At 39.9% G+C, this 24,390-nt stretch overlaps 1 protein-coding gene across 4 annotated transcripts in view; it reads left to right on the forward strand.

Annotated features, from left to right (window-relative positions):
• CCDC15 (coiled-coil domain containing 15) overlaps nucleotides 1-12,267 on the forward strand; it is a 99,071-nt gene extending 86,804 nt beyond the window's left edge. For all 4 annotated transcript variants that reach the window (XM_066366471.1, XM_066366472.1, XM_066366470.1 and 1 more), the window contains 3 exons: nucleotides 9,958-10,134; nucleotides 10,431-10,579; nucleotides 11,366-12,267. In XM_066366471.1, coding sequence (XP_066222568.1) covers nucleotides 9,958-10,134; nucleotides 10,431-10,579; nucleotides 11,366-11,487 — 448 coding nt within the window. In that variant the 3' untranslated portion in view covers nucleotides 11,488-12,267. The remainder of the gene's footprint in view (nucleotides 1-9,957; nucleotides 10,135-10,430; nucleotides 10,580-11,365) is intronic.
• Nucleotides 12,268-24,390: the final 12,123 nt, after the last annotated feature.

The raw sequence follows: 24,390 nt of genomic DNA on the forward strand, positions 1-24,390 counted from the left end.
TATTATTCCCTTTCTTCTACTTCCTCTGGGATTTATTTGTTGTTCTTCTAGTTCTTTTCAATGCAAGGTTAAGTTGTTTATTTGAGTTTTTTCTTTTTAAGGTATGTCTATAATGCCATGAACTTCCCTCTCAGGACTGCTTTTGCTGTGTCCCATAAATTTTGAGTTGTTGTATGTTCATTATCATTTTTTTCAAGGAAATTTTTTATTTCCTCCTTGACCTCATTGTTAACCTATTCATTATTTAATAACATGCTATTTAGCCTCCAATTGTGTGAATGTTTTTCAATTTTTCTATTGTAGTTGATTTCTAGTTTCATGCCATTGTGATCAGAGAAGATGCTTGATATGATTTCAATCTTTTTAAAAATTTATTGAGACTTGTTTTGTGTCCTAACATGTGGTCTATCCTAGAGAATGTACCATGAGCACTTGAAAAGAATGTATATTCTGCTGCTTTGGATCTGAAGATATTTATTAAATCTAATTGATCTAGTGTATCATTTAAGGCCACTGTTTCTTTGTTTTTTTTTTTTTTGTTTTTTTTTTTTGTATTTTTCTGAAGCTGGAAACGGGGAGAGACAGACAGATTCCTGCATACGCCTGACTGGGATCCACCCGGCACGCTCACCAGGGGTGACGCTCTGCCCACCAGGGGGCGATGCTCTGCCCCTCCGGGGCGTCGCTCTGTTGTGACCAGAGCCACTCTAGCGCCTGGGGCAGAGGCCAAGGAGCCATCCCCAGCGCCCGGGCTATCTTTGCTCCAATGGAGCCTTGGCTGCAGGAGGGGAAGAGAGAGACAGAGAGGAAGGAGAGGGGGAGGGGTGGAGAAGCAAATGGGCGCTTCTCCTATGTACCCTGGCCGGGAATCAAACCCAGGACTTCTGCATGCCAGGCCGACGCTCTACCACTGAGCCAACCAGCCAGGGCGGCCACTGTTTCTTTTGTTTATTTTCTGTCTGAAGGATCTACCCATTGATGCTAGTGGAATATTAAAATCCCCTACTGATATAGTATTGCTATTGATCTCACCCTTTATGTCTATCAAAATCTGCTTTATTTGGCTCCTAAGACCAACGGATAACTACTATCCTTTAAAAGCTTGAAAAAGCCGTGGTTTTGGGCGCGGTGACATGAGTTAGCAGTTCTTGCATACTTCTTTGGTAAATAAGGGGGTTTAGACCCTATTACTAGATTCACAATCTAGGGTTTTTATTAAACTATATTTACAGTATAGTGTACCCAGGATGATTTTTGGATTGATTGATAGGAAGAGGTGCTCCTATTTTAGGTGCATAAATATTTACAATGGTTATATCCTCCTGTTGGCTTGATCTCTTTATCATTATGTAGTGACCTTCTTTATCCCTTACTATAGCCTTTGTTTTAAAGTCTGTTTTGTCAGGTATAGGTGTTGCTACCCTAGCTTTTTTTCATTTCCATTTGCATGAAATACTTTTTTCTATCCCTTCACTTTGAGTCTATGTGTATCTTTTGTTCTGAGGTGGGTCCTGTTTTCTTATCCATGCTGCTACCCTATATCTTTTGATTGGAACATTTAATTCATTTACATTTAAGGTTATTGTTGATGTATATTTATTTATTACCATTTTATTCTTTAACTTTACAATCCTCTTTTTCTACATTTTTTTTCCTTTGCTTTTTTTTTTTTTTTTTGTATTTTTCTGAAGCTGGAAACGGGTAGAGACAGTCAGACAGACTCCCGCATGGGCCCGACCAGGATCCACCCGGCACGCCCACCAGGGGCGACGCTCCACCCACCAGGGGGCAATGCTCTGCCCCTCCGGGGCATCGCTCTGCTGCGACCAGAGCCACTCTAGCGCCTGGGGCAGAGGCCACGGAGCCATCCCCAGCGCCCGGGCCATCTTTTGCTCCAATGGAGCCTTGGCTGCGGGAGGGGAAGAGAGAGACAGAGAGGAAGGAGAGGGTGGAGGGTGGAGAAGCAAATGGGCGCTTCTCCTATGTACCCTGGCTGGGAATCGAACCTGGGTCCCCCGCATGCCAGGCCGACGCTCTACCACTGAGCCAATCGGCCAGGGCCCTTTGCTCTTTTTATAGCAGGCCCCTTAACATTTCTTGTAGTACCGGTTTGGTTGTAATGAATTCCTTAGTTTTTTTTTTTTTTTTTTTTGCCTGGGAAGCTTTTTATTTCTCTTTCAATTTTAAATGATAGACTTGCTGGATAAAGAAGTCTTGGTTGTAGGTTCTTGTTTTGCATCACTTTGAATATTTCTTGCCAGTCCCTTCTGGCCTCAAGTGTTGCTGTTGAAAAATTGGATGTCATCCTTATGGGGGCTCCTCTGTAGGTAATTAACTGTTTTTCTCTTGCAGTTTTTAGTATTCTTTCTTTGCCTCTTAACTTTGGCACTTTAATTATGATGTGTCATTGTGTAGGCCTCCTTGGGTTCCTTTTTAATGGGACTTTCTGTGCTTCTTGAACTTGTGTGACTTTTTTGTTCTTCAATTTAGGGAAATTTTCAGCTATGATTTCTTCAAACAGGTTCTCTATCCTTTGTTTGTTCTCTTCTCCTTCAGGAATCCCTATTATATGGACGTTGTTTCTCTTCATGTTGTCACAAAGCTCTCTTAGAGTTTCCTCAGTCTTTTTGAGCCTCTTTTCTTTTTGCTGCTCTGCTTCTGTTTTTTGGTTTATCCTGTCCTCTAAATTGCTGATTCAATCCTCTGCTTCATCCAGCCTCCCTTCTAGTGCAGTCTTCATTTCTGATATTGTATTTGTCATTTCTGACTGGTTCTTTTTTTTTTTTTACAGAGACAGAGAGTGCGTCAGAGTGAGGGATAGACAGGGACAGACAGACAGGAACGGAGAGAGATGAGAAGCATCAATCATTAGTTTTTCATTGCACGTTGCAATACCTTAGTTGTTCATTGATTGCTTTCTCATACGTGCCTTGACTGTGGGCCTTCAGCAGACCGAGTAACCCCTTGCTGGAGCCAGCGACCTTGGGTTCAAGCTGGTGAGCTTTTGCTCAAACCAGAGGAGCCCGCGCTCAAGCTGGCGACCTCGGGGTCTTGAACCTGGGTCATCTGCATCCCAGTCCGACGCTCTATCCACTGCACCACCGCCTGGTCAGGCTCTGACTGGTTCTTTTTTATGATTTTAATGTCCGTTTTTTTTTTTTTTTTGTATTTTTCTGAAGCTGGAAACGGGGAGAGACAGTCAGACAGACTCCCGCATGCGCCCGACCGGGATCCATCCGGCATGCCCACCAGGGGGCGACGCTCTGCCCACCAGGGGGCGATGCTCTGCCCCTCCGGGGCGTCGCTCTGTTGTGACCAGAGCCACTTTAGCGCCTGGGGTAGAGGCCAAGGAGCCATCTCCAGCGCCCGGGCCATCTTTGCTTCAATGGAGCCTCGCTGCGGGAGGGGAAGAGAGAGACAGAGAGGAAGGAGAGGGAGAGGGGTGGAGAAGCAGATGGGCACTTCTCCTGTGTGCCCTGGCCGGGAATCGAACCCGGGACTTCTGCATGCCAGGCCGACGCTCTACCACTGAGCCAACCGGCCAGGGCCTTAATGTCCTTTTTGATGCTTGCTATCTCTTTATTTAGGTGCTCATTATGTCCCTCCATTGTTTCTCTAAGATCTTTGAGCATCCTAACAATCATTATTTTAAACTCTGCATCTGGTAGTTTGCTTACTTCTATCTTATTCAGTTCTTTTCCTGGGGATTTCTCTTGATTCATTTGGGTCGCATTTGTCTGTTTATTAGGTAGCTCTATCTGGCTTTGAAATTTTTGTGGTGTCTTTATGAAGAATATGGGCTTGGTGGTACTGACCTCTAGGCCACCTGTTTTTCTTGTTCTAGGAATGCTTCTTGATGGTACTATTTTCCCTCTTGTTGTATGTGAATATTAAATGTAGTTGGTCCTTTAGTGGGTTTGGTTATCCCTTCAGGCTACTAGCTGTAAGAATCAACCTTGATCATGTGTATTACACACTGTGCAATGTCTGTCCTGTTGGGTGTATTTATTCTCCACAGTGTCTGGTGCCTGCTAGACTCCACCTTTGGGCATGCTGCTTGTGTAGGTAGCTGAGTCTAGGATTGGTACTGTGTGCCACCCACTACCAGTTGTGTTGGCTCTAGATCTTCTTGGGTTGGCGTCAGCTGTTGTTTTTAACCCCCTGTGGGCTACCTGTTTGCCGCTACTGCACTTTTTGCTGTTTGTGTCTGCATATTCTGCGCTTGAGTAGTGTGGGAGGGGCCAACCTTTGTATAAGGATCCTGCTTAGAGATGACAGCAGCTCCGTAAAAGCTCAAGCTCTGTAAGATTTGTCTCCACTTTTCAGCTGCTCCTTCTCCTCTGCAGCTGCCTGATCTTCCCACAAAGTCTTCTGTAGTAAGACTGTAGTATGGGCTCAGACTGGCCTCACCCAACCAACCACTCTACAGGTTGCACGCTTGGTGGGTTAGGGCAGCTGAGGTTGTGAAAACATTAGCAGGACCCCCTACTTCAGGGATCTCTTGCTCAGGAGCTTAGTACAGGGAATGTGGCCCCTACTCCAGAGCTTAATCCCTCAGCTACTGCTGGATATTCAAATTTTATTTCTCCCCAGCAAGGTGAGCAGCAGGTTCAGACTGAATGTGGCTGACAGTCCCCTCTGCAGAGGTTCTTTCGCTGGTGAGACCCTGATCTCAGGAAGGAAGACTGAGAGAGTCCTCTCCTGTGGCTGACTGTGCCCCTGCTGAAGGTGGCTAAGCCCCTCAACCAGATCCAACAATAGACTCACAGGGACCCACACATTAAATGTCCATGCTCCAAGCCTCTCTCCTTTCCCCCTATGAAATCTAGCCTAGCAGGACAGAATATCCAGTGCCCTGGCCGGCTGGTTGTGAAGCTCCACCCTATCTAATGCACATGAGCCTCTGTGCCGGTGCTGATCACAGACAGTGGAACTCACCTCAGTTGGGCCTGGTGGGAGGAGCTTTTCCTTAGGATACCACTCTAGCAAGGGTTGTTAGGACCTGAACTGAAGCTTTCCCCAGCTGGCCCCTGGATATGCCAGTCCTGGGCCTCCCTGGCAGGAAGCCAGCACAGACCAGGGGGAGGCACTGCCCATGACTGGCCCTCAGCAACCTTCTTGGAGCTACAAGCATTCTAGAGTTTGTGGCTGCCTCTGCTGGGCCCAGGTGCACATAGAAATACCAGCTGCATACCTAGCCTGGCTTTTACCCACTCTGGGCCTGGGGGAAGGTCTACTTAAAAGACCAAGTTCCCCTAAGTCCTGATTCCTGCTGCCTCTGTCTGTTGGCTGCTTGTTGGGCTTGGTCACTGAAATAAAACCTCTGGTAGAGTCTAGCAATGGTTCTCAAGCTTTTTGAAGTCGGGGCGCATTTAAAATCCTACAAATAATTGTAGGTGCACTATATACAAATTTCTGAGACATATGTTATAATATTTAAGTCAGATATTAAAGAAAAAAATATAAAGTCCAAATGTGCTTTTATGGTAATTAAACAAAATAAATGACAAAATTAAATTTATTCTGACATTAAAAAATATTTTTATGTTACATTTTTTGAGTTATGCTTTTTAGAATTCGTAAAAAAGAGGAGTTAATTAAAAAAATGACAAAAAAGTTCTTTTTATATATATATAGATACAATCGTAGTAAGATTTAGTAAATTCAGCAGGTCCTGGCACGAATGTGTTAGTTTTTTTTTTTTTCTTGTATTTGTGAGAAACATGAGCCTGATGTGTTTTAGCAATTTCTTCAATGTTTGGGCATATATTTGAAAGGCGAACTCTCATTTCCTTGTCAATACAGTGAAGAATTTCTCTCTTTCTATTCTTAATTGTGTTGAGGGTAGAAAATCCTAATTCACATAAATAGGATGTTGAAAATTGTAGTAAAATGTTCAAAGCTTTTTTAGATATGGCCACATATTCTTCTTTTATAGAAATCCAAAAAGCTTCAAGAAACAATTTCTTATGTTTAATCATCAATCCACGATCAGTGGATGTAGCTGCCAGTTCTTCTTCTGTTAATGTTTAACCAAAATCACTTGAAGCTTCCATGAATGGGTTTCTAATCCAATTATATTGTTCAGTGTTAAGTGATGGAAAATGCTATAAATTAAATTCTGCCCGTCAGTCTTCAAGTTCTATTTTATTTACACTTAACTTTTGCTTACTTCCAGAATCATATTCTTCAATATCACTCTTCTTTTTGAAAAATCTATCCATTTTATTTGAGTATATTTATCTAAAAATAATATAATGATGTGTTAATAATAGATATAATATGTTACCAAAAGGCAGTATTTCCATATGAAATGGTATAATAGAGTAACTATATTTATTTTTATATCTGGACATATGCCGTGAACAAGTGCAACTAGTAATTCCAGGTCCCGAGTGGGAACGGTATGGAATTAAGAAAATACACAGAATTAAGAAAATATGGGGTTGGGAGGGCCCTGTAATTGCTGGCAAGAATAAAGCATGCCCCAAAACAGTATCTTGCTTTATTTATAGGGCAAAGTGAGGCCGTTAGCAAATCAATGGTCTCTGATCACGTATCCAAGGCAACCCAAGAATTTTACCAAGTACAGAAAACCCCCATCATACATATCATCTTAACTTTATACCAAACAAAGGATAGAAGAAACTTGCCTCCAGTCTTTCTGGGGAACATGGAGGGTAGTGTAAACAATCCAGCACCACAGCTTAACAACCTTTACAACCTAATCAGGCAAGTGAGGTGTGGGGTTGGGCAGACTGTCAGCTTACAGCCAGTTCTCCACACCTCTGTCCCCCCAAAATCTAAACTCCAAAAACTCTGTTGGATTTTTGGTCCCCAACAGGCACATATTTCTCTAGAATACCATAGGGCGCACCTGGAAATCTATGGTGCACCAGTGCGCCCTGATGCACACTTTGAGAACCACTGGTCTAGAGCCTAGGGTAGTTCTGGGATTAGGAAGGGTGGTGGGTGTAGCTTCATCCCTCAACCCTAGGTGTCAGTCTGTTAAGACTTTTTTCACAGACCTCAGAAGGGTATGGCCACCAGGAATCTGGTAGGTGTGGCCTCTGAAACCCAGAGATGTGGTCTGCCCACAGTCCAGACAGTTTCTTCTGAATCTCACATGAGGCAGAAGCAGCAGTGATAGTCTTGGGAGCGTGTGGGGGAAAGCTCCGGCCTCAACTCCAGAAAACAGAGTCACTGATGTGACCCTGCTTCCTGGCTGTCCTCTCAGAACGGCCCAGTCTTCATAGGGTAGGGCAGGAGGGATTCCCAAGAGTGCGGCAGTTGCTTTCCCCCAGGCTGATACTGCAGGGAGAGGACTGCTCCACCCAAGAAAGATGGCGACTGCAGTATTGGAGAATGACTCAGCACAGGGTTCTGGTGGCTGTCCCCCATGGTGTCTCTCCCTGGGCAGCTGATTTCACACTCTCCTCACGCAACTCTAGCCCTCTCAGCCCTCCCCCACCAGAGCCCCAGGTTAGTGGCTGTGAAGGAGATTTTCTGTGCTGGCCCTTTAAGACAGAACCTGCATCTCTGAGATGTCACTCTTTTTCTCGCAGACAGAAACCTGGGCTCCTTTCACCACCAACTGCTGTGTGGGCACTTCCTCTAGTCTGGTGCCCTAGGCTAGGATGCCAGGCCTGGGGCTTAGGACCCACACCTCTCAGGGCGAACTTCCCCGTGATGAAAGTCCCTTCAGACCCTCAGCTGCCGCTCATACCTGAACGCGGGCTGCCCTTTCCATATCTAGACCCTTCCTACCTGTCTCAGTGTGGCTTCTTCTGTGATCCTTGGTTATGGACTCCTCTTTTAATCCACAATTGGTTTTTCAAAGTGGTTGTTCTTAAATTAAATTGTAATGCAATTTGGTCCTGGGAGGTTGTGCTGTACAGGAAGTGCAAGTACAGATGGATTTTAGAGAGAAATTTATTACGAATAATAACAACAAATAAGGCAAGAAAAAAAAAGTTTGAATTTATGTAACCTAAAGTAGAATAAAGAAAAAGAATCAACATCACCAGACAAAGAAACATCAGCCTGGGTTAAAGAGTAATAGCTAGCTAGTTAAAGCAATAGACTAAGAAAAAAAGAATTATGAGTATGTAGAAACCTCATCAAACCATGGAGGAACACATCACTAGACCGGGAAGCTTCAGCCTGGGCTCCAAAGTCGGCCACCTGTCCTGTGTATCGAGGAGAGGTTCTCTAGAGCTTCAGGGGTGGTCTGAGACCATACCTTTTTTATAGGGAAATTCTGGCTGGAGGCTATTGTGCAAGGGCCCTCTCAGTGGTCGGCAAACTCATTAGTCAGCAGAGCCAAATATCAACAGTACAACGATTGAAATTTCTTTTGAGAGCCAAATTTTTTAAACTTAAACTATATAGGTAGGTACATTCCTTATCGAGGTAGTGCCTGCATGTGGTATTTTGTGGAAGAGCCACATTCAAGGGGTCAAAGAGCTGCATGTGGCTAGCGAGCCGCAGTTTGCTGACCAGGGCTCTAGGAACAGAGAAAGGTCACCATATTCTAGGATAATTAACTAGACCAGGAATCAAATGATTAAGAACATCCTTCCTGGTTTCTGGGGAAACTACAGCAGGATGTTTCATCCCACACTGAGTAAATAACTCAGTCATTCCTGCAGCCATCTTTTGTGGGCCTTACTGTTCATGTTCAGTTGAGTTCAAATTTATATATTTTTTAATATACTGTTCTTCCACAGAAGTGGCACTTGGAATGTCCACCTACTCTGTTGCCATGTTGGAATCTTGAGAAGTTTGATTTCAGTTTCTTTATATCTTAACTTTTAATATTCTTGTGTTCTAATTCTAATAATTGTCTGTTCTATATTGGTTTTGATTGATTGATCATTCTCTTCATTATGAGTTGTGATTTTCTTCCTCTTTGCATGCCCGATAATCTGATTAGATGGCCAGCATTGGGAATTTAGTTGCTGGATATCTGTTAGTTGCTGGATATCTTTGTATTCTTATGAATTTTCCTGAGCTTTGTTTTTGGAAACAGTTACTTCAGGGCTTTGCTTTTACAGTTTGTTAGGTGTGTCTGGAGCAGAGTGCTCTGTCTAGAACTAATTACTGTTCTCCACTAATGAAGTAGATCTTCCTGAAAATTCCACCCAATGCCCTGTACATTATGAGTTTTTCAAGGCTGACTGTGGAACAGGCACTATTCCCTATTCTGTGCAAGCACAAGGCACTGTTCCCAGTCACCCTTTTATATGGCTGTGTCTCTCGCCTTAGGTCCTTTCCTCACTTACATGCATAGTACTCTGCTGTGTATTAGAAGGAGCCCCTCTGCAGATCTCTGCACAACTCTCTCTAGTATTCTGTCCATGAAGTCTAGTTACCTTTGTATCCCCGGACTCTTTTAAGTTTCATCTCTCCAACTCAGAGAAGACACAAAGCTCCACCTCGATTGCCCTGCCCTATATTGCTGCCTGGAAACTTTCAAGTCAATAGTGCTCACCTCATTTGTCAAGGATCATTGTCTTTTATTGCCCGATGTCCAGAATTTTGAAAACCATTGTTTTTTGTATATTGTCTGGTTGATTGGTTGATTTGTTTATTTATTTGGTTGTTAAAGGTGGGAGGGCAAATCTGGTCCTTGTTACTCCATTTTTGCCAAAAACAGAAGTGCTGTCTACTTTTGTAGTTTTAATCTGAGAAAGCTCTTGTACTGGGATTCTTACAGAAAAACTCTTGAGTAGTAACCATTGGTCATTTCCATTTGAGACGCTATATAGATATATATATGAGCTGTAGGATAAACTCAGATCAGCCAGCAGGAGTTTTTGAAGCTATTTTAGGGGTTGTTAAACTGGTTTTCAAACTACCTTGTTTCTGGAAATTTCTTGAGTTATTTGCACCTAAAAGCTAATTCTAAATAATGGTTTTATAAAGTTCCTAACCATTTTATGATTTTATTCTCAGAATTAAGAAAAAGAAAGAGCAGCAACGTTATGACGAAGAGCAAAGAATGTTAAAAATGCACTTTTATGAAGAGCCATGTTCAGGGGAGAAAATGAGTGAGATGTTAGCCCAGCTACAGCTTGAGGAAATAAAAGAAGCCAGAGAAAAACGGCAACAAAGAGGAAAGGAATGGCAAAGGTACTTCGAAAAGTTTTGCTTGAAATTCTGTATCTAGAAGAGACTTTTGGAAATCAGTGTTCTTATTTTTCCTTGTAAGACTTGACTGTGTCTTCTCATATTTTAGGGGGTGCAGAACTTCACCAAATACCTCTTGGGAATAGCACTACATATTTCTAGTGCTATTCCCAATACAAAGAGGAAGAGTCGGGGCACGGAGGTGTGGGATAGTTACTCCCAGTTAAAGCTGGTAGTAAAATAAAGACTCATGCTCATTATTTTTCTACTGGTTCACTAATAACACTTTATTTCTCTAGATATATAGAAGCTTTAAGGGTCCAAATCCAAGAGAAAATGCAGCTGTATAATATTACTTTACCTCCACTGTGCTGCTGTGGTCCTGACTTCTGGGATGCTCATCCTGATACCTGTGCCAACAATTGTATTTTCTATAAAAATCACAGAGGTAAGTTACTTAAAGGAATGGTTGGGGCTGGTGTCAATTTTTTAAAAAGTAGTGATTGTAGTAATTTAGCATTTGTTGAGTGCTTAACTATATATCAAAGACTGTTATGACCACTTTACAAAACAACTCTAAGGCAATAATAATAGATTATAGTGAGTTATGTTTCTCTTTGAGATCTGTTATTGTCTTGTCTCCATTTATGCAGGGTAAATATTTGTGGCTTACTGTAGACTGGGGTTCCAGGTTCTCCTATAAATGAAGAATTTTAGAGCTTGCATTTTATGGCCATTAAATTAGACCTCTGTCTAGTTGAATTTCCTGGCTTTTTGTTTTTGTTTTTATTAAGTGAGAGGCAGGGAGGCAGAGAGACAAACTCCCACATGCACATCCACCTGGCAAGCCCCCTACTGGGTGATACTCTACCCATCTGGGGCTACTTCTCTGTTGCTCGGCAACAGAGCTATTTTAGCACCTAAGGCAGGTGCCCAGGGCCAACTTGCTCAACCACTGGAGCCATGGCTGCAGAAGGGGAGAGAGAGAGAGAGAAGGGGGAGGTGTGGTGAAGCACATAGTCACTTCTCCTGTGTGCCCTGACTGGGAATTGAACCCAGGACTTCCACATGCTGGGCCGATGCTCCACCACTGAGCCAACGTGCCAGGACCCTCAATGGATAGTTCAAGTTAATATCTATGAGACTGGGTAGAGAAGCAGTACTAACAGGAAAGAGGTTGAGAGAGTTGTTAGAATGTGACTTCATTCATCACTGTGCAAACCTTTATTTGTAGCATATACCCGGGCACTACATTCAGTCATCAATTCCTGTGATATCCCTGAGGGGAACTCAGCTCTTCGAGTCGCAATTCATTGTTTTGCTTCTGCACACAGACGGACTTTAAAAAATGTATAATAAGAATCTGAAATCAACTGTTAGTAATTCAGCCTTTACTTAAAATCAACTCTGAGAGATTATTTAAGAAAAGCTGTTAAAGTGTATAAGATGTGTTATCTAGAAAGAAAGACTGTCCCACGTAACAACTATCTTCATAATTAGATCGGACTCATTGTTTCCGTCTCCACCTTGGGATCATGATGGAAGTTTGACTTCTAAACTTGTCTCTTTGCTGTGAACCATATGGAGTCTATTGTTTTAAAAATGATCAGTCAGACCAGTAAGGTTTCTCTTACTTTGGTCTGCTATGATCAGAAGACATCTTGAGAAATATTTGAGATTATGTCACTTATTGTTTTTCTAAAACTGTATCTTTGAGTCTTGACACAATTAAAAATGTCTGAATGAAGCAGAAAAGAAGATGATGAAATGAGCTTCTGAGCATCAATGGTCATCTTGTTTGCTGTTAGCTTTTCTAGTAGTGTATAACAATTAAAGATGAGAAGAATTTGAATTTGACGCACATATTTTTCCTCAGAATCTTCTTTTTTTAAAAAACTTATTACCTCTTATCCCATTCAGTAACATGGGTCATAAGACAATTTTATCATTGTCAAAGAAAGGAAAATAAAACTTCTGTCTTTTGAGCACCTTCTATGTGAAATAATTGTGAGTGACATTTCAAAAAGTGAATCTGAAGTCAAAGTGAGTAAAATCCTTCCTTTAGTTGCCTGTCTTTTAAAAATTTGGTGAATGGTATACTTATAGAGCAGATGAAATAAAAATTGCTATAGTTAATATGAATTTGTTATTTCTTCATAGTACTTTCTGATACAAAATATGAAAAGGTTTAATACTGTGAATTAAAAACATGTTGGCAGTTATTTTTTCATACTTTCTCTAATGTTAAGTGTTGAAGAAGCACTTAGATAATGTCTGTAAAATACCTAAACATCACTAAGGTCATTGGAAATAAGAGTCAGGCTTCCCCAGGCAGTGGTGCAGTGGATAGAGTGTCAGCCTGGGCCGTGGAGGACCCAGGTCGAAATCCCGAGATCGCTGGCTTGAACAGAGGCTCAGCCGGCTTGAACATTGGGTCTCCGGTTTGAGTATGGGATCATAGACATGACCCCATGGTCGCTGGCTTGAGTCCAAAACTCACTGGCTTGAAGCCCAATGTCACTGGCATGAGCCCAAGGTCATTGGTTTGAGGAAGGGGTCACTGGGTCAGCTGGAGTCCCCTGGTCAAAGTACAAAAGAGAAAGCAATCAATGAACAGCTAAGGTGCCACAACTATGAGTTGATTCTTCTCATCTCTCTTCCTTCCTATCTGTTCCTGTCTCTGTCCCTGTCTGTCCCTCTCTCACTAAAAAAAAAAAGAAAAGAAGAGTGAAAATTACCTGTACGAATAGATTGATTGGTTATTAACCAGATTCATTGTTCAGGTCAAAATGCTTAAGTAACTCTATCTTTGAGTAAGCCTTTAAGAATTGTATTTTTTTGGCCTGACCAGGCGGTGGCGCAGTCGATAAAGCATTGGACTGGGATGTGGAGGACCCACGTTCAAGATCCTGAGGTTGCCAGTTTGAGCACAGGCTCATCTGATTTGAGCAAGGCTCACCAGTGTGAGCCCAAGGTCGCTGGCTCCAGCAAGGGGTCACTAGGTCTGCTGTAGCCCCCAGTCAAGGCACATATGAGAAAGCAATCAATGAACAACTAAGGAACCGCAACAAAGAATTGATGTTTCTAATCTCTCTCCCTTTCTGTCTGTCTGTCCCTCTCTCTGACTCTCTGTCTCTGCCACAAAAAAAAAGAATTGTATTTTTAAACAGCTTTATTGAGATATAGTTCATATACCATATGATTTACCCTTTTGAAATGTACAATTAAATGGTTTTTAGTATGATCTAGGGTTGTTGCAGCTATTACTACTATTAAATTTTAGAACATTTGTCATTCTAAAGAGATGCCTCCATGATTCATCAATCCCACTTCTGGGGCTATATCCAAAAGAATTGAAAGCAGGGTATCAAAGAGATATTTGCTCACCCATGTTTATTGCAGCACTAATTCACGATAACTGAGAGGTGGAAGCAACCCAAATGTCCATATACAAATGAATGGATAAACAGGATGTAGTATATGTATAAAATGGAATAATAATATTATTCACCCTTAAAAAGTAAAGAAATCCTGTTACATGCTATAATATAGATGTGCTTTTTAAATTTTTTTTTATTTTTATTTTATTTATTCATTTCAAAGAAGAGAGAGAGAGAGAGAGAGAAAGTAGGGAGGAGCAGGAAACATCAACTCCCATATGTGCCTTGACCAGGCAAGCCCAGGGTTTCAAACCGGCGACCTCAGCATTCCAGGTCAAGGCTTTATCCACTGTGCCACCACAGGTCAGGCTAGATGCGCTTTAAGGAGCCATAATCTGAATGGAGTAAGCCAATCACAAAAAGATATATTATGTGATTATATTTATATGAGGAACCTAAAGTACTACAATTTATAGAGACAGAAAGAATGGTCATATACAGGTGCTGGGGGGAGGGAAAAATGGGAAGTTGTTTATTGGGTAGAGTTTCAATTTTTACAAGATGAGTAAGTTTTGGAGATCTGTTTCATAACAATGTGAATATACTTAACACTGCTGAACAGTGCACTTAAAATGGTTGCAATGGTAAATTTTAGATTGTGGGCTGTATTTTTTTGTCACATTTAAAATTTTTTAATTAAAAAAATAAAATACCCTATACCCATTTAGTCACTTCTCATCCCCCCCCCCCCCCCAACCCTGGGCAATCACCAACCAACTTTCTGTCTCTATAGATTTGCCTATTCTGGGTTTTTCATATAAATGGAATGATACAATTGCTAACCTAAAAATAAAAGGCCAACATGAGAGACAACAAGTGTTTATTGAAGATCCAAAAGAATAGCTCTTCTGGAAGCACTGATCCAGGCAGAAACCCAAATAGTGTTTTGATTAGGAGAAGGCAAGGGGTGTTTATGAGAAAGGGAGGGGGAATAATTCTGATAATAAAATGAAAGAATTTCTATGTGTGTTAATAAGCTAAGGAATGAATTTCTGTAGGTGCCAATAAGCTAACATAATGATGATAATTCTAAAGAATGTTTTTAATTTTCAGTTCAGTAGTCATAACAAACAGTTGTTTGGGATACAGTGCTGCTTTAGGCCTGCTCCAAAGATTATTTTATCCAGTTTTAACATTCCAAAGGTTTGAGAAATTAGACATGCAAGTCAGTTCCTCTGGGATGGCATCTCTGATTCCATTTTAAAGTGGCTTCATTTATATTATTTTTTACACAGTGTATGGTCATTAGTGACTCAAGTCTTTCATGTAGTTTAATCTTTTATAGATTTATCCATGTTGTAGCATATATCAGTGCTTAATTGCTTTTTATTGTCAAATAATATTTCACTCTATGAATAATAGTTTATCTATTCATCAGCTGAACATTTGTGCTGTTTCTGCTTCTTGGCTAGTATGAATAATGATGCTATGAATATTTGTTTACAAGTTTTTCTGTGGACATGTGTTTTTATTTCTTTTAGCTATACCTAGGAATGGATTTGCTGGATCACATGGTAGCTGTATGTTGAAAGTTTTGAGGAACTGAAAACTTGCAAAGTGGCTGCACTGTTTTACATTCCCACCAAAGGAGTATGAGTTCATATTTCTTCACATCCTCTAACACTTCTCATTATTTGTCTCTTTGATTATAGCCATCCTATGGTGTGTGCAGTAGTGGTATCTTATATGGTTTTAATTTGCATTTTCATGATGGCTGATCATGTTGAGCATCTTTTCATGTGCTTATTATTATTAGCCATTTGTATAGCTTTCTTTTTGAGAACTGTCCCTTCATATCCTTTGCCCATTTTGTAATTGGGTTATTTATCTTTTGAGTATTGAGCTCTGAGTGTTGTTAATATATTCTGTATACAAGTCTTTTATTGGACATATAATTTGCAAATATTTTTTCCTATTTTAGAAATTGTTTCTTCCCTTTCTTGATGATTTCCTTTGCAGCACTAAAATTTTTAATTTTGATGAAGTCTAATTTATCTACTTTTTCTTTTGTTGCTTTAACTATTACCTAATCCAGGGGTCCCCAAACTTTTTACACAGGGGGCCAGTTCACTGTCCCTCAGACCGTTGGAGGGCCGGATTATAAAAAAAAAACTATGAACAAATCCCTGTGCACACTGCACATATCTTATTTTAAAGTAAAAAAACAAAACGGGAACAAATACAATATTTAAAATAAAGAACAAGTAAATTTAAATCAACAAACTAACCAATATTTCAATGGGAACTATGCTCCTCTCACTGACCACCAATGAAAGAGGTGCCCCTTCCGGAAGTGCTGGGAGGGCCAGATAAATGGCCTCAGGGGGCCGCATGTGGCCCGCGGGCCGGGCCGTAGTTTGGGGACCCCTGACCTAATCCAAAGTCACAAAGATTTACTCCTATATATTCTTCTAAGAGTTTTATAGCTTTAGCTCTTACATTTAAGTCTCTGATCTATTTTGAGTTGTTGTTTTTTTTATGGTGTTATTAGGGGTCCAACTTCATTCTTTTGTGAAGATATTCAGTGTTCCATCACTGTTTGTTCAAAAAACTATTATTTGCCCCATTGAATTGATGTAACACTATTGTTAAAAATGAATGGGCCATTAATGTATGGGTTTATTTTGAATCCTCAGTTCTCCATTAATCTTTGTTTATCCTTAACCAGAAAAACTTGTCTTGATTACTACTTTGTAGTAAGTTATGAAGTTGGAAAGTGTGAGTCCTCCAACTTTGTTCTTCTAAGATTGTTTTGCTCTTCTGAGTCCTTTGAATTTTTCATATTAATTTTAAGATCACCTTCCTGCAAAAAAGTGAGGTGAGATTTTGATAGGGATTGCATTGAATTTATAGATCAGTTTGGGCGCTAGTATGATATGATCTATGAACATGGGATGTCTTGACATTCATTTAAATGTTTAATTTCTTTCAACAAAGTTTTGTAGTTTTCAGAGCATAAAATTTGTACTTCTTTTGTTAAATTTATTTCAAAGTATTCTTTTTTATACCATTTAAAATAGAATTGTTCTCTAGATTTTATTTTTAGGTTTTCATCACAAGTGTATAAAATACAGTTGATTTCTAGGTATTGATCTAGTATACTGTACCTTCCTGGACTCATTTTTTATTTCTAATAGTTATTAGTGAGTTCTTTAGGACTTTTTATACAGTAAGATCTTCTCATTTGCAAATAAAAATAGTTTTATTTTTACCTTTCCAATCTGGATGCCTTTTATTTCTTTTTCTAGCCTAATTGCCCTGGATAGAACAACCAGTACACTATTGAATAGGAGTGATGAAATGGACATTCTTGTCTTGTTCCTGATCTTAGGTGGGAAGCATTTAGTCTTTCACCAGTAGGTATGATATTAACTGTGTGTCTTTCCTGAATTACTTTTATTAGTTTGAGAAAGTTCCCTTCTACTATTAGTTTATTGAGTGGTTTTTGTTGTTTTGTTTTTGTATTTTTCTGAAGTTGGAAACGGGGAGGCAGTCAGACAGACTCCCGCATGCGCCCGACCGGAATCCACCTGGCATGCCCACCAGGAGGAGATGCTTGGCCCATCTGGGGCGTTGCTCTATTGCAACCAGGGCCATTCTAGCACCTGAAGCAGAGGCCATGGAGCCATCCTCAGCGCCTGGGCCAACTTTGCTCCAATGGAGCCTTGGCTGCAGGAGGGGAAGAGAGAGAGAGGAAGGAGAGAGGGAGGGGTGGAGAAGCAGATGGGCGCTTCTCCTGTGTGCCCTGGCCGGGAATCGAACCCGGGACTCCTGCATGCCAGACCGATGCTCTACCACTGAGCCAACCGGCCAGGGAGTTTATTGAGTGTTTTTATTATGAAAAAGTATTGGATTTTGTCAAATGCTTTTTTTGTATTAATATTGCCATATGTTTTTTGCCCTTTTCTCTATTAATAAGATGAATATTATGTTAATTGTTTTTCAGATATTAAGCCAAACTTTGATTCCTAGGATAAGTGGTATTAGTTTTCATTTGTTTATTTGTTTCTTTGGTCTTGTACAAGTATTTTGCTTTTTTTTTTTAAGTTTGATTGTTTGAATTAAGTGAATTGACTTGTATGGTATAAAGTTAATAGTAGAATGATGATGCCATTCAATCTTGCATAGAATAGGGGATTTTTCAAGTCTTCTTTCTCAAGGTTCAGTCTGTGACTATAAATCTCACCTGAGACCAAGTATGTTTTTTTGTATTGTAATTTGGTCATTATAGATGTGTTTAATGATTCTGTCTTTTGTGTGAGGTTAGAGAATGGAATAGCTAGCAGCTATCAAGGAGGAAGCCTAAATTGGATGAATGTGTTTTGAAAAGGAACCTAGAATATAAGAGTTTGGCTGTATTTATAAATTTGTAAAATCATGATTGGGAAATGATTGGTTATTTATCTTGTGGTTACTGAAGGGAAATTCTACAAGTTTTCTAAATTAGCAGAAATCTATAAGGAAGAAGAGGTCTGAAGATAAGAACTGAACCTAAGTGAGATAGATTTTGATTTCTGGAGGGAAAACCCAGAATTAAATTCAGATCTGCTATTTCAAATAGCAGATGGCAGACATTTCAAGTGAAAAATGACTGAATAACACTTTCCTAGATAACTTTTATTTGTTTACTGTCCTCAAACTTCCTATAGGTTTTTCCTCATACTCACAGTTGGTGGCGATGCTTTCTGTATCACTAAACAAGCAATTAAACAGGAATTGCCCTGAGCTTCCACCGTCATATCTGTCTACCTACTGGTATATGTTAATCCTGTTAAATGGATCAACTGTTTCTTCTGTCTTAGGCCTACTCTGACTTGTGGCTAGATCAGGGGTCTCGAACTCACGGCCCGCCGAACAATTTTGTGCAGCCCGCAGACTAATCCACGAAGTTCAAAATATTTTGGATAAAATTAAGTAAGCCTAGGGGCCTACTTGTATTTTTCATTTCTCTAGCATCCTAGCTAGATATTAGCTTAGTTAACAGCAGTTGTGATGCGAACTACAGTTTCTGGTCGTTTTGTGACACTGAGTAAACTGCATGTACGATTGTGCTTGTTGTACTGATTTTTTTTTGTTTTCAACTGCAGTGAGAAAAGTGTTGCGTAACAGTTGCCTTTTGTAGACCTAGTGCGGCCCGCCGAAAGGCTGTGATCTTGCTCTGCGGCCCACATGCTGAGTTGAGTTTGAGACCCCTGGGCTAGATCCAGTTCACTTTCACCTGCTTAAGGACATTGCCTTGGCATTTCTTCCCCTTCCCTTGTGCTGTGCATCATAACTTTACCGTAACTACTAGAGTATTCTTGTCAGCGTATAAACATGCTACAATTTCTCCCACCTTAAAAATAAGCCAACATAAAAAAAGGAAGAAGAGAGAAAGTAAAAGGAAGCTATTTCTTCTTTACCCCTCATTTTCCTTCAGCCACCACTAACCTTCTCTGCTCCCCTTTACGTCAGAACTCCTTGAGTTGTCTGTTTTCCTGTTCTCTGCTCATATTCCCTCTTGAATGCATTCTAGTAAAACTCTTTGCCTTTACCTCTCCAGTGAAAGTGTCCTTTTCAAAGTCATTAATGACTTCCACATTGCTAAATTCCATGGTCATTCTCACACTTCATCTTGACCTATCAACAAAATTAATCACAATTGATCACTCCATTATTTGAAGTACCTTGTCACTTGGCTTCCACAGCACCAAGGCTTTTGATTTTTCTTCCAACTTCAACTAGTCATTGCTTCTTAGTTTTCTTACTGTGTTTTTCCCATCTCCAATATTTTAATGTTAGAGTGTCCCAAGGTTCAGGACTGAATGTCTATCTATACTTGCTATTGGTGACTCTTCCAGTCTCATAGCTTTAAATATTATCTATGTACTGATGACTCCCAAGCTTATATCTCTGGTTCAGACCTCTCTCTAAAACTTCAGACATTTATAATCCTAACTGAATACTTGACATTTCCACATTGTTGGTATCCCTCAAATTTACTTTTCCCATAGTCTTCCCCACATCAGTTAATACAAGTGCCATCTACCTACTGAGTCAAGAACCTTACTTATTTGTGTATGTATGTATGTATGTATGTATGTATTTTAAGTGAGAGGAAAGGAGATAGTGAAACAGACTCCTGCAAGCACCCTGACCAGGATCCACCCAGTAACCCTGTCTGGGGCCGAGGCTGGAATCAACCAAGCTATTTTTAGCACCTGAGGCTGACATTCAGACTAGTCGATCTACTGGCTGTAGGAAAGAAAGAGGGAGAGAAGGTGGACTGGGAGGGGGAAAAAAGCAGGTGGTCTAGTGTGCCCTGACCAAGAATTAAGCCCAGAATGTTACTCTATCCATTGAGCCAGCTGGCCAGGGCTGAGGTCAAGAACCTTAAAAAAATCATTTGACTTCCCTTTTTCTCTCTTTCATCCTTTATCAGCAAATTGTGTGTCATCACTACCTTCAAAATAATATCTTCAATTCACATTACTGCCAGATACCTGGTTCAAACCACCATGTCCCTCCCTCTCTCCCTCCCTCCCTCCTTTCCTTCCTTTTTCTTTCTCTTTCTTATTTGAGAGAGAGAGGGAAGGAGAGTGAGAAGCGATCATAGTTGCTTCACTTTTAGTCGTTTTTTGATTGCTTCTCTTACGTACTTTGACTGGGGTGCTTAAGCTGAGCCAGTAACCCCTGGCTCAAACCAGTGACCTTAGACTTCAAGCCAGTGACCTTTGGGATCAAGCAGTAGAGCCTGTGCTCAAGCCAGTGACCTCGGGGTTTCAAACCAGGACTTAAGTGTTCCAGGTTGACACTCTATCCACTACACCAGCATGATCAGGCAAACCTTGTGAAATTTTTAATACAGTAGCCAAATTTAACACATCCAAAACCAATGGTTCTCTGATCTCCACTCTCTACACACACATGCACACACGAACACATGCACACACGGACACCAAACCACAAAAAAATATGTTCCTCCTGTAGTCTTCTCCATCTCAGTGAAATTCTATCCTTTTAGTTGCTCTGGTCAAAAAAAGTATAGAGTTGACCTTCACACTTGTCTTTGTTATACAACTCACATCCAATTCTTATTGATTGTACCTTGAAATTATCTTTAAAATACAACTCTTTTTCAGTATTTGCCCCATTACAACTCTGATCTAAGTCATCATCCTGTTTTATCAGAATTACTACAATAGCCTCCTAAAGACTGTTCTTAGCACCACAGCCTGAGCAGTACTTGCAAAAAAGTAAGATTACACACACATACACACACACACACACACACACACATATATAATCACTTCTCTGCTCAAAATCTCCTTTGGCTATTTGTTTTACTCAGGAGAAACCAGAATCTTTAAAATATTATACAAGACCTTGAAAATCTGCCCCCAATTACTTCTGAAGCTTTAGCTTCTCTTTGTTCATTCTGCTTAGATTCATTGACCTTGTGCTTCTCTGGACATTTCAGCAATTTTTTGTGTGTTTTTTTAAGGGATTAAAATATTTTTCTATTACAATTTCACGAGCTATTATTTTGTATTAGTTTCAGGTGTATTGCATAGTGGTTAGACAGTCATACAGTTTACAAAGTGATCCCTCCAAAATTTTAGGTACCCACATGGCACCATGCATAGTTATTACAATATTATTAACTATTCCCTGTGCTGTACTTTACATCCCCATGACTAATCTGTGACTACCAATTTATACTTCTTAATCCCTTCACCTTTTCACCAAGCCAACCAGCCCTCCTTCCTTCTGGCAACCATCAGTCTGTTCTCTGTATCTATGAGTCTGTTTCTATATTCTTTCTTTATTTTTCTTTTTAGATTTCAAATGTAAGTGAAACAATATATTTGTCTCTTGCTGACTGACTTATTTCACTTAGCATAATACCTCCAGGTCCATCCATGCTGTTGCAAATGGTAAGATTTCATTCTTTTTATGGCTGAGTAATATTCCATTGTGTAAATATACCATCACTTTTTTTATCCACTTGTCTATTGATGAGCACTTGGGTTGTTTTCATATCTTGAGCTATGTAAATAATGCTGCAGTGAACATAGTGGTGAATATATTCTTCTGAATTAGTGTTTTGTATATCTTCAGATATACAGGGTAAGGCAAAATGGGTTTGCCATGGTGAGTATGTGAAACAGAGTTGACTCTTGTGTTATTATTTATTATTATTGTATTACTTTCCATACAAACAACTGTAAACCTACTTTTGCCTCATCCTGTATAGCCAGAAATGGAATGGCTACGTCTTAAGGCAGTTTATTAACTGTACTATTTTCCACAGTGGCTGTACCAATCTGCATTCCTACCAACAGTGCACGAGGATTCCCTTTTCTCCACATCTTGACAACACTTGTTTGTTGATTTATTGGTGATAACCATTCTGACAGGTGTGATGTAATATCTCATTGTGGTTTTAATTTGCATTTCTCTGGTGATTAGTGACATTGAACATCTTTTCATATGTCTGTTGGCCATCTGTATGTCCTCTTTGGAGAAATGTCTACTCAGGTCCTCTGTTCATTTTTGAATTGGATTTTTTGTTTGGTATTGATTGTATGCATTCTTTATAAGTTTTGGATATAAACACCTTATCAGCTGTGTATTGGCAAATATCTTTCTTTATTCAGTAGGTTACCTTTTCGTTTTGTTGATGGTTTTTCTCTTTGCTTTGCAAATACTTTTCCATTTGATGTGGTCCCATTTGTTTATTTTTTCTTTTGTTTCCCATGCCCAAGGAGATATCAGAAAAAATATTGTTAAAAGAAATGTCAGAGATTTTACTGCCTATGTTTTCTTAGGAGTTTTATGGTTTTGAGTCTTACATTTAAATCTTCACTCCTTTTTGAGCTTATGTATATGATGTTATATATATCTATCTATATCTCTATATATATCCATATATAGATATTATTTTATTTTTTGCATGTATCTGTCCAATTTCCCCAACACTATTTATTGAATCGACTGTCTTTTTTTTTTTTTTTTTAAATAAATTTTTATTAATGGTAATGGGATGACATTAATAAATCAGGGTACATATATTCAAAGAAAACATGTCTAGGTTATTTTGTCATTAAATTATGTTGCATACCCCTCACCCAAAGTCAGATTGTCCTCCGCCACCCTCTATCTAGTTCTCTGTGCCCCTCCCCCTCCCCCTAACTCTCTCCCTCCCTCCCTCCCATGTCCTCCCTCCCCCCACCCCTGGTAACCACCACACTCTTGTCCATGTCTCTTAGTCTCGTTTTTATGTTCCACCAATGTATGGAATCATATAGTTCTTGTTTTTTTCTGATTTACTTATTTCACTCCGTATAATGTTATCAAGTTCCCACCATTTTGCTGTAAATGATCTGATGTCATCATTTCTTATGGCTGAGTAGTATTCCATAGTGTATATGTGCCACATCTTCTTTATCCAGTCTTCTATTGAAGGGCTTTTTGGTTGTTTCCATGTCTTGGCCACTGTGAACAGTGCTGCAATGAACATGGGGCTACATGTGTCTTCACGTATCAATGTTTCTGAGGTTTTGGGGTATATACCCAGTAGAGGGATTGCTGGGTCATAAGGTAGTTCTATTTGCAGTTTTTTGAGGAACCACCATACTTTCCTCCATAATGGTTGTACTACTTTACAGTCCCACCAACAGTGAATGAGGGTTCCTTTTTCTCCACAGCCTCTCCAACATTTGCTATTACCCGAAATCGACTGTCTTTACCCCATTGTATGTTCTTGCCTCCTTTGTCAAATTTGCTGAGGCTATCTGGGGTGTTTTGTGGTTCCGTATTATTCAGCCTCCATGTGTTTTCTATTTTCTAGTATTTTTTCTCATAATTGATTTTTAGTTTACTACTATGACTGTGTTTGGAGATGATGTTTGATATTATTTTATTCTTAAATCTATTGAGACTTATTTTGTGTCCTAACATGTGGTCTGTCCTGGAATATGTTCCATGTGCACTTGAAAAGAATGTATATTCTGCTGGTTTGGGGTGAAATGCTCTGAAAATATAAATTAAACCCACTTAGGTTAATGTGTCATTTTAGGCCACTGTTTTCTTGTTGATTGTCTGGGAAATCTAGCTGTGATGTCAGTAGGGTGTTAAAATTTCCTCTGACTGTTTACTGTTGATCTGTTTTGTCTGATATCAGCATTGCTACCCTAGCCTTTTTGTTATTTCTATTTGCATTAAATATCGTTTCCATTCCTTTATATACAGTCTCTGTGTGTCTTTCAATGTGAAGTGGGTCTTTTGCATACACATGTATTATGTTTTCTTATTCATTCAGCTACCCTATGTCTTTTTATTGGCGCTTTTAATATATTTACATTTAAAGTGATTATTAATATGTATGTAATATTTGTTGGCATTTTATTCTTTATAATTATGTTTTTTCTTCTTTTTCTTAATGAGAGCTTGTTTAGAAAGTCACAGAGGTAGAAGAAATGGCCTTTAGGAAACAAGTTACAGAGGCAAGGAAGGGAAGCTGTTGGGCAGATAAAATGTATTATGCTCACTTTGTTAAAGTGGCGCTGCCCACGTGGAGGCCATTGCCCAGGTGATATTAATGTGTTTGTAGCCTGGGGCTTGGTTTTGGGATTAAGCCTTTCCACCCCTTTTGATGTGGGGTGGTACAATCCAATCAGGCTTCACAGAAGTGACTTTGTATTAGAGACTTCCCTATTTTGTATATTGGATTAAAGGTTTGGATTTCTACACTATAAAATAGGGGCAGAATAGGAGCTTGCTCTCTTGGTTCCTGGGATGATTAGCATGAGAGAGCAGAGGGAGCAGAGCAGAGAGC

This window comes from Saccopteryx leptura, chromosome 2 (genome assembly GCF_036850995.1).
Source record: "Saccopteryx leptura isolate mSacLep1 chromosome 2, mSacLep1_pri_phased_curated, whole genome shotgun sequence".
Classification (NCBI taxonomy): Eukaryota; Metazoa; Chordata; class Mammalia; order Chiroptera; family Emballonuridae; genus Saccopteryx; species Saccopteryx leptura.